The 10,820-nt window shown below is 42.6% G+C and overlaps 1 protein-coding gene across 1 annotated transcript in view; it reads right to left on the reverse strand.

Annotated features, from left to right (window-relative positions):
- Positions 1-10,820, reverse strand: part of LOC307227006 (uncharacterized protein) — a 39,230-nt gene that overhangs the window by 11,865 nt on the left and 16,545 nt on the right. Inside the window, exons 6-10 of the mRNA XM_079996075.1 lie at positions 10,340-10,458; positions 6,590-6,675; positions 4,128-4,291; positions 2,259-2,283; positions 975-1,025 (exon numbers count right to left, since the gene is read on the reverse strand). Of these exons, the coding sequence (XP_079852201.1) occupies positions 975-1,025; positions 2,259-2,283; positions 4,128-4,291; positions 6,590-6,675; positions 10,340-10,458 (445 nt within the window). The remainder of the gene's footprint in view (positions 1-974; positions 1,026-2,258; positions 2,284-4,127; positions 4,292-6,589; positions 6,676-10,339; positions 10,459-10,820) is intronic.

Raw genomic sequence — 10,820 nt, forward strand, 5'->3', positions numbered from 1 at the left:
AGTGTTGGGCAATTTTTATCTTGATTTCATATGGGGAGGAGGGCTGGATCCATGCTATACTCTGGAACAGCTAAGATGCCCCACAGACTTAGAAGGACCCCAACTAACTTCATAGGCCAGCACAAGGATTTCCATGTGCACAGTGGAGCATCCCCTCTTCTCCTTTCCCCACCCTCCTCAAGTCCCCCTCCCTCCCCAAATTGCTCTGGAAGGATGGGGGAAACCCCAGAACAGGTTCAGGAGTGGGGTGGAGAGAGGAGAGGAAGGGAAAGATATGTTGAATAAACAGGAATCCTTGTACTGGTGGAATTGGTTAGATATTCCTGCAATGTGTTTGTTACAGACTATAATAATATTATGCATTTATTATATTTGCTAATTGGTTTTCTTAACAGATAACCCAAAGTGATATTTGGACACATCACACATTGCAGGAGACAAATGTGTTTTTGTTTTTAGAGATACGCATGTTCAGCAAGGAACCAGGCTCTGGCTTCATCTCTTTTATACTACATTTGTGAATTTCAAAACCCATCCTGTCTCTCTCACAAGTTACAGTATTGTTAGTGTCTACATTAGGCAGCAGATCTCCCCCATGCCCCGCTCTGCCACCAGCTGCCCTGTGGGCAAGAATCCTGATGACTTGTTCTATCTTCATATTGTTTATTGTGAAATTATGAGTGTAGTTCAATGTTCCTTTAAGATACCTTGCAAGGATTTGTATCCTGAAAGCAGGGGGTGCAAGTAACTGCAATGAATATAATAAATGGTATATAGATCACGCACATCTGCTAAAATGTTGTTTGCAGCAGTGTCCCTCTGCGAGTTTAGGAAAGAGAGAGGGACTCTCCTGAGAGGAATGTTTCTCAGTGATCTTGCCTTATTTAGAATTTGCCTCCAGTCTCTTCAGAGAAAGCAGATTCCTTGCACTCACCACCGCCAGGGCATCACAGACTCACTGTTAAGCTGCTTACCTTTCAGGCACTCATCGAGAGCTGTTCTGGGCTGCTTCTGAGACTTACATACTGGGGAGAGAATAATACAATTCAGCTTAAAGGGATCTTCAGCTCATAAGAACAGCTCAACAGGATTGACCATGGGAAGCTTGCAAGGGGGACTGAATGCAACAGCCCTCTCTGCACTTGTGATTTCCAGCAACTGGTACTCAGAGGCATGCTGCCTCTCTGATACTGAGAGCAGCACACAGCCATTGGGAGATAGGAAAGCAACTCTCATTTTTCTGGCTCCAAAAGCCCCCAAGGGGTGAAATCCAACTGTGGCTGTCTGCCAGTGTAACCGACTTCCCGTTTGTGCAGCAGGAGATCTCCTTCCTCTCTTCTCTACTCCCAATTCCACAAATCTGATGTGGAGGATTAGGAGACCACCCACAGCAGATTTATGGGAGCTTCAGGGGGAAAGAGAAGCAAAAATTCCCATTGCACAGATGTCACGTGACACTGGATTTCACCCAAACATTGGGCAAGGATGAATTAGGGAGAAGTTTCTGTTTCTCCATTTTAAAAACAGATGAACGGTCCAGCCTTGCTTTGGCAGCTGCCATCAGTGCCATCTTAATGAATATGATGTGTTGCTTAGGGATAGGCAAATAGCAAGGGAGAGAGGACTAGCGAAAGGATCAATCCTATGCAGAAACAGGGATCTAGCCAATGGGTGGGAGGACATTGGCAGCAGCAGGAGATGCAAGTTGACCAAGTCCAGCTGACCAAGAACTAAACATGAATGGATGAAGAGCAGCAACATGAAAAACTTTGAAGCTTGGTGTGGTGATAGTAGTTACTGAAGGGACAGGAAGAGAGAGGAAACTGGAGGACAAGGCTGGGGGAAATTAGTTGACACAACTGTGGGGAAAGTGTGTGTGTGTATGTTATGGCCAAAGTAGTTGGGTCAATTTTAATGGTATGACTGGATTAGTTTGTGCAACTGGACTTCCACAGCAAGAGCTCCAAGATCAAATATGGTAAGAGAAGAAGGAAGAATTAAGATATGCTACGATTATGCTTGCAACTTTACCATCCTATGCATGTTTATTTGGAGATGTTCTGCTGATTTCAAAGGATTTAACTCCAAATAAGTATTTGCAGGAACTGCTGCTCTGGGATATGCAAGGCTAATACTGGCCATTGACGTAGAGACATAATTCTCCAGAGCCTGTGAAAGCCAGATCTTGGAATAAGGTTCAGTGGTAAATAATATACAAAATAGCAAGGGTATTTGACAGGAGCTTTAGACATGCATACCTGAGTATTGTGCCCAGAATATATCCTGCAAAACAAAAGTGCTCACTTAGAAAGAAATACCCAAGAATGAGTAAGTCAACTGATGCAGTTCTACACTACTGCTGATGCTAGAAAGGTCTTACCCTGTAAGCTGTCAGGATGAGACACCACTCTGAGCAATTTGGAGGCAGCATGAGATATGATTGTCATGACTCAGCAAGAGAGAGGACACATCTGATTTTGCTTCTGCCATCAAATTAAATCTATTGCAATTATGAGATGCATAAAGCTCAAGGGTAACTACTGCATGAATTAAACAAGCCCTCAGCCAGCCTTGCATATGTTGTTAGACTCCAGTTCCCATCAGCCTCAGCTAGTGTGGCCAGTGGACAAGCGATGATGGGCGTAGTACAGTGGTGCCCCGCAAGACGAATGCCTCGCAAGACGAAAAACTCGCTAGATGAAAGAGTTTTCCGTTTTTGAGGAAGATGAATTTCCCTATGGGCTTGCTTCGCAAGACGAAAACGTCTTGCGAGTTCTTGCGAGTTTTTTCCTACCCCCCCTTTTTCTAAGCCGCTAAGCCGCTAATAGCCGCTAAGCTGCTAAGCCGCTAATAGCCGTGCTTCGCAAGACGAAAAAACCGCAAGACGAAGAGACTCACGGAACGAATTAATTTCGTCTTGCAAGGCACCACTGTAGTCCAACAACATCCACCCATTTTAGAAGTACAAATTTAGATCTTTGACATGGCTAGCCAGTATATTTTAATAAAACAACCTTTAAGGTTTGGCTGAATAGGGTGGTGGCATCTGCACCAGGCCTGTCCCCACTTAAATCCTACAGCAGGCTTCCTCAACCTTGGCCCTCCAGATGTTTTTGGCCTACAACTCCCATGATCCTAGCTAGCAGGACCAGTGGTCAGAGATGATGGGAATTGTAGTCTCAAAACATCTGGAGTGCCAAGGTTGAGGAAGCCTGTCCTATAGTATCACCCAGTCTTTAGGAACAAGGGGAAGTCTTACGATAATGTCCTGTCAACTACATTGCTTAATGGATTATTATTTACAAAAACCGTTCCTGTTGTCTATAGCATATATAAAAACATGTATGGGGATAAACGCTTTCCTTGGTTATTGGGCTTCCAGTGGAGGTCATTTCTCATCTGTTCCTCTAAGAGAAGAGATGCTACCAGACAACGGACTCCTTTTGAATGACTGGTCAAAGATACGACACATTATGTAAAGGGAATGGTTTCTATATTATACAAATTTATTATTAATGCCTCATTTGGCGCCCAGAGTCAAAAATCATGATGGGAATTTAATTGGGACATACATCTGAGAAATGTAGTGGTGTAGAAGAGCTGGAAAAAGTGTCACATCTGGCTACCAATGTGCCCCTTTGACTTCAGATAGTACATGGGTAGATGAGTCAAAAAAGCTCAGGACACAATTTTTTCACAGCCCTCTAGCAGCTATGGTGGCTAATTTACCAGAAGTAACGTATTTAGTGTTAACTCTGGAAGTGTATACTTGATTCTGACCAAACTAAGCCTCCTAGATTTATTTTTATAACTCTTTATTATTTGTAAAGGGTATCTTTGTTTGAACAATTTATTATCCCTTTAGAGCTCCGCTGGGTCTTTGTACTTCCAAGCTGTGATGCATTGTGGTTTAAATCCCTTATTATTTGTTTCTTTTCTTTTTGCTATGTTTGCACTTTTTGTTGTTATGAAATTAATACATTTTTTTATAAAATTACAACATCTGGAAGGAGACTGGGGAATTAAAGAAGAAATCCACTGTGAAATCCTCACAATGGTTGCTGGGCCCTTGAATATGTGACTTAACAGGCCTTGTTCTGCAGGAAGGAAAATGGAATGATACCTACTGTTTGGGCATTAGACTCAATGGCTTCACGGGCTTCTTCATAGCTGCACACTTCCTCCAGGCACTCCCGTTCTAGGTTGCCTTTGCGCACCTCTTCTAGGTATCCTTTGTTGGCTCGCCTTGAGCGCTTCAGCAAAGAGAGTGCTTGCTTCTGATCGAGAAAGACTAGCAAGAGCAGAACACCCATCAGTCAGTCCTTAGTGTGGAGGCTCATTCACTGGGGCAATTGTAATTCTGAAGGACCATTGAGTGGAAAGGACCCTACAGCCAACCCTCTCCTCCAAGACATGATTAACCACCACAACACAAACACAGACAGATCAGATGACACAATCTGGACCTCAGTGGTCCAGAAGCAGAACTGGGCACCTGCAGAAAGCTGCTACGAAGAAAATTTCCAGATGATTCAGCCCACGGAGGTACACCACACATGGTGGAGAAGGGCAAGCCATTGTCATGTTTTCAGTATAATGTTGCATGTTTCAGGATATCAGCTCTGCATTCCTACAATGCTCTCCCCTTTGTAGGCTCCAGCTGCCTGATTACAGATGTAATGCATTGCCCAACCGTTGACAGTCTTGTGTTACAACAGACAAAACAGGAAGTTCTGTCAAATGCCCAGTTTTCACTTCTAGATCTCAATGGGGCTGATCCAACACTACTGTCAGTGGAACTCCATGTGTGCAGTGCTGGATACAACCCAGTGTGAATTTCTCACCTAATCTTCACCTTTATGGCATTTATTTATTTCAACCATTTGCATGCCTCTTGGTTGCAGTCATTTCTAAGCAGCGTGCAGGAGACCCAATATATAGGAATAAACATGAGTTTAAACTATAAAATCAGAATTCAATAAAAAAAGACTGCTGGAATATGAAAAAGAGTATTCACAAAGCACCAAATAGAAAATAATATTTCTAGTCTTATGGTGGTAGAACCAAGACTCTTGTTCAGTTTAGTATCAGGGTTGTGCCCAGAACTGACCACTTCCAAATGGCAGGTCTCTTTCTGCTCTCTGGACACTTATCCTATTCCTGTTTGCACAGAAAAACATATTTACTCAGCCCTCGTCCTGTGTGCCTCTTTGCTGGCACGTGTGCTGGTCTCTGTTTGCCCACCCCAGAATCTGAACCTTTGTAGTCCTCTCATTTCCCTTTTTCACATTCAGACATTAGAACTTTTCAGTCTTGGTCAGGGGTGGGGAATGTCTGGCCTATGAAGCTAAATAATTAGGCCATGTTGGTCAAGCCATGCCTACCTGCCATTCATCTGATGATACTAGGCTTTGATACTAGGTGATACTAGGTTTGAACAGGTAAAAGGGAAGCTAGGCTGGAACAGAAGAGGCTCCTTAAGATGATTGTTCAGTGTTTCTGAAGTCCTGCCAACCAGCTGATTGGTGGGGCTTCAGAAGAGCTGCAATAGACTAATACAACTGCTGCTTAGGAAGCTGCCATTGCAGGCATAAGGCTGTATCCAATGCAAACCACTGAAATTGATCGACGTGAACAACATAAGACAATTCTTTTCAATGCATTACTTGATGTATTGCTTAGTTGGATACAACCCAGAGGGCACACCCTGCTTCTGAAGTGGTTAAACTGCATACACATGCCTCTCCTCAAAAAGGTACTTGAGGAGTACATTTTAATATTTTGGTAAGTGCCATGTTCCTGCTAACTCTATTAAGAGTAAAGAAGAGCCTTCCTGTTAAGATAGATAAAGAACTCCAACAAAGAGGCATCCATTGGGGAACCTCACCTCCCCCCCCCCGTCCCATCAATCTTCCAGCAAGAAGCATGGAAAAAGACACACTATCATGGGATGTAACTCCCGTGTGTTTGGTTATTCAGGTGGGCATACTCAAATACAAAAGCTAAACGATAACTGGTCTGGAGAGAGTTCTGGCACAGCGCTGCCCCACCTCCACCATCTTTGCTCAATTATCACCTGAGATCCTTCCTGCTCCAAAGCTGTGAGTCTCTGAAACATGGAGTGACATGCCTGCCACATCCTCTCCATCTCAGCCATGCCATGCCAGTCTTTTTCAATAGGGCTGCTGCTGGGATTCAGGGCTGTAGCTCAGTTGTAGAGCCTCCCTTAGCATGCAGAAGGTCCTGGGTTCAACTGCTGGCATCTCCAGATAGGGCTGGGAGAGACCCTGGGGAGCCACTGCCAGTGAATGTAGACAATAAGAGATAGATGGACCAACGGTCTCAGTATAATAAAGCTTTCTATTCTCCCTGGATGCTTGATCTGCCACACTGAACTTCCAGTGTAGGAGGCCAACAGAATGAGTATTGCTATCTGCTCTACTAGTCAATTGCAGCACAAACCTACACATTTTCTTAGAAACCGCAGACTTCAACATTAATCCCCTTAGCACATGTTCTTAGGATTGCTGCCTGTTCACTGCTGAGCAGGCTGATTTCTTCAAACTCTCCCCTCCCTTCCTCTCCTTACCCTGGTTGTAGCTCAGTGAGAGGTCCAGAAGAATGGCAAGGAGAAGGGTCCTCAGCATTCTGGTTCTGCTCTGTCCCATTGCCTGACTGCAGGAAGATTGCAGAGGAAATGGATGAAGAATGATTGCAGCCCAGCCTGGGTTAATGTTGAACCAGGATGAAGAAACAGGAACCAGGTCACAGTGTGTCAGGGACAGTAAGTTTGAGGATCTCACTATCTCACCCATCCTGGTTTTTCTCTCCCTCCCTTGCATTTTTGCTTTCAGGTGCCTTGGTGGCACAAGCAACCAATGGAACAAGAACAATTCCATCCATACATTTAGATTGTTTGTGGTCTCAGACCACCAAATAAACATGGACTGATATTAGGAAACAATATGCACATCTTATAATTACGCCATTATTTCAAAAAGCAGAGGACATTTGGCTATCCTGGCTTAAAATAAGGGAACTGCCATTTGTTTAGAAAATCCTCCTGTTGCAGATATTTAATCCAAATGCCAAAAGGTCTATTTCCTGTCTTTACTTCTGTGATCCTGTTCTAGAATACACCAAGAGACTGAATTTCTTATCCCTTCCACAATTTATAATTCTTTGATTCTTGGATGTCTCTCAGCAAAAATCCAATGAGATCCCCATGACTTCTTTCTGAATGCCCAAAGAGAGGTGCTTGATTATATGTGTGTTGGAGAGGAGTCAAAGAAGTCAGAACAGATGGAAGACACCAAGGAGTCAAGTCATTAAATATTTGCATCCTGTTTCAGTTCATTTGTATTTTTTTAATTTTTTCCCATTTAATTGTGGTTTGGACATAAATGAACTTAAAACAAATATTTGGTACATTGACCAGCCACTTTTAATGGGTAAATGTAATTTTCAAACAGATGCATGTCATAAATTCTTCAAGATTGTAGTGCAAGTCCTGTAAGGTGAATACAGATGAATAATTATTGTATTCACTGAACACGATATTCAATATTCATTGAATACAATATACAAAACTGAATACAAAAACTTCATTGGGTTCAAATGGGTATGGAAAGGCAGCTAAACTCAAAGGCCCAGAGCACCTTTCAAATGAAGATAGGCTTGAGAACATGGGGTTTTACTTTATGAAGGAACACAGAAGTTTGTAAAATCATGATTGCTTGGAGCGAGCAGCTAGAGCGAAATGTCTTCTGTTTTCATAACACTTATGTACACTCAGTGTAGCTGACGGACTAGGTGCAGGACTTAAAAAGGAAGCACTTCTTCACACATAATGTAAGACAATAAGATGTGGGGATAGTCACTAGCAGCTTGGCAACTTCTTAAAAGGAGTAGGCAAATTAATACAGTGGTGCCCTGCAAGACGAATGCCTCGCAAGACGAAAAACCCGCTAGACAAAAGGGTTTTCCGTTTTTCGAGGCGCTTCGCAAGACGAATTTCCCTATGGGCTTGCTTCGCAAGACGAAAACATCTTGCCAGTCTTGCAATTTTTTTTGCTTTTTTCTCCCTTTTTCTAAGCTGCTAAGCCGCTAATAGCCGCTAAGCCGCTAATAGCGCTAATCCGCTAAGCCGTTAATAGGGTTGCTTCGCAAGATGAAAAAACCGCTAGACGAAGAGAATCGCGGAACGGATTCTTTTCATCTTGCGAGGCACCACTGTAAAGGCAAGGTTCATCAAAGTCTATTTTAGTTAAATGCAGTGCTATTTTTTGAGAAAAAGAGGTGCCGGAACTCACCATGAAAGCCTCCCTCATTCTCTTAGTATGGCAAAGGCACCCACCTGACAGGTGCCAGAACTAAGTTCGAGCGAGTTCCCCCTGAAAATAGCCCTGGCTAAATGGAACCTCCATTTTCAGGGGCAGCGCAGCTCTGACTATCAGATGAACAAAACACCACAGAGTGACTATTACCTTGCTTATGAGCTTCTAGAGACATCTGACTAGAAACAGAATGCTGGACTTCGTAAATCCAGCAAAGCAATTATCATCTTCAAATTTATTGAGATGAGTCTCACTGATAAAATAATTAAATCAGGAGTCAGTACAGTTAGATCTTGAAGTTCTTAGTAGCAGCCTAAGGCCATAATCTGAGCCATATACTCTTGATCAAAAGAAAATAGCAACATCAAATTCATCACTTGGAATTTAGGTCTTTGGAGATTCCAAATTAGTCCACCGTTTAGTAAAACAGGTCCCTACCCCGTCCTCATCTGAGACAAACTGTAAGTGTGGGAGGAGCTTAGAGAACTATCAATCTCACCCCCCTTTCTCTTGCTCTTCTCTGTCTCTCTTCTGTAATGGTCTTCTAGTCAGTATTTGTTATCTCCATCGTACACAGGTAAATATTAGCATTAGGGTAGCTGGGAAGTGACTCTATGGCCACTTGTACAAAGAGCAATTGCACAGTCCCCACCTCCAACAGATTGCAGAGTTTGAAGAACACAGAGTCTCTTTCTAACACAATAAAGCAGAGAGATTTGAGAAATGTCCAGTTCTGGGTCTAGCTTACTGGGATATTTAGGCAGAGCCTTAGTTCAACCACAGGAGAACATCCGGACAAAGAGTTCTGGCCCATGTATGAAGGGAAAATTTTGAAGAACATTCATAAGCTGTCAAGACTACAACATTGCTTCCTGTAATATCTTCTCAAACCTGAACCTTTGTGAAGGCTGAGATAAGACTAGTAGCCCTCCTTAGTTCAGCATTTCTAACTTCCTGAACAAGTCCCCTTTTCACCTTATAACATCTGCTACAATCTCTTTCCCATTCCTACATACAGATCTAGTAAATATTAATAACTACCAATCCATCAGGTTGCAGCAGAAAGAAAGATGGGAAGCAGGGCCAATCAATTATCTCAGCTGAGAGGCTATCTCCATTTGGCTCCACCTCTCCTTGACTTGTTTACGTTCAGGCTGGTCTTTGCAATAACTTCGTAACTTAAAAACTGGTACCCAAGTCTGCTTAATTCTCGCCACCTTTTAAACATGACACAAAAGATAGTAAACTATCTTGTGTGTTCGAGCTCTTACAGAAGTGGCTCAAAGAGTTTTTTTGTCTGAGGCATTATCACAGGACCGCCAACCCCTTGTTTTCAAACCATGTGCACCATGCAAACAAGTGCATATGCTTAAAAAACTGCCATAAGACACCTCCCTCCAATCCGTGACTGGTTGGGATCAGTGCAACCAACAAACGTGCTTGACACCACATCAGCAATGACAGAAGATTGAGACTCATGCGTGGATTTCTTGGGTTTTGGCATCAGCAAGTCACTTTGCAGCTATGTCAATATTGATACATGCAAAAGCTGCACCACTCTCTTGGAAAAGACAAAAAACTTACATGCCAACCATTCTAGATCACTGCTCCAAATCCTACTGCCTCAAAAGACTGCTTCCTTTGTGACTGCTTGTAAATGTACCAGTGGGTGAGCTCAACAGCAGGAAGTCAGTACTGTAGTCTCAAGCATCTGTTTACTTTATCAAAACAGTTTGGAAATGTGGGGGTAGCAGAAACATAGGAAAAGCAACAAGTGTAGTTATGTGACCTATTGCTACCAGAACCAAATGACAGCTGGTCCATCCTAAGTATCCAAGAAGGAAGCATGTGCTAAATGAAACCACTTTGCAGAGGCTGTGACCATATACCAGTAATAAATGATATTGTTGACAATGGGAGCCACCTAGCGAACCTCAATATATTTTCTGGAAATAGCAAAGCACTAAGGAAGAACTGTTAAAATGTCATATTGGACCACAGACACTCGCGATCCAATTTCTACCCGGTCGTGAAGTTTTGATTTGGCTTTTGGGCAATTCAGACTCTCTTGGCTCAGTTTCCTATGTGTTAAAATACCCGACTGGCCTATCACCACAGAATGCTGGGAAGAAGAAAATTACTCTCACGTAGTGAATACAACAGCATAAAGTGATATAAAAAATGGAAAATAAAAAAAATCCCATCCAACATTAATTCAAATTAGCTTGGACCAAAACTACTAACTATACATTGCAACACTATGGTGCAACATGACCTCCTGACAGGAAGTCTGTGATACTCACTGTCAAGGAAATGCTAAACAAAAAAAGTAGAAAATTTGGCAAAGTACTATGTTAAAACGAGACAATGTAATTAAGCATCATTTTCATTTGTCATTGTTTTTATATACTGTAATGAAATGCATTACAGGCATAGCAAAGCTCTTCCTCATTGATTTACTTCTATGTGAATGAAAACTGTCAC

This window comes from Podarcis cretensis (genome assembly GCF_951804945.1).
Source record: "Podarcis cretensis genome assembly, chromosome: 1".
Taxonomy (NCBI): Eukaryota; Metazoa; Chordata; class Lepidosauria; order Squamata; family Lacertidae; genus Podarcis; species Podarcis cretensis.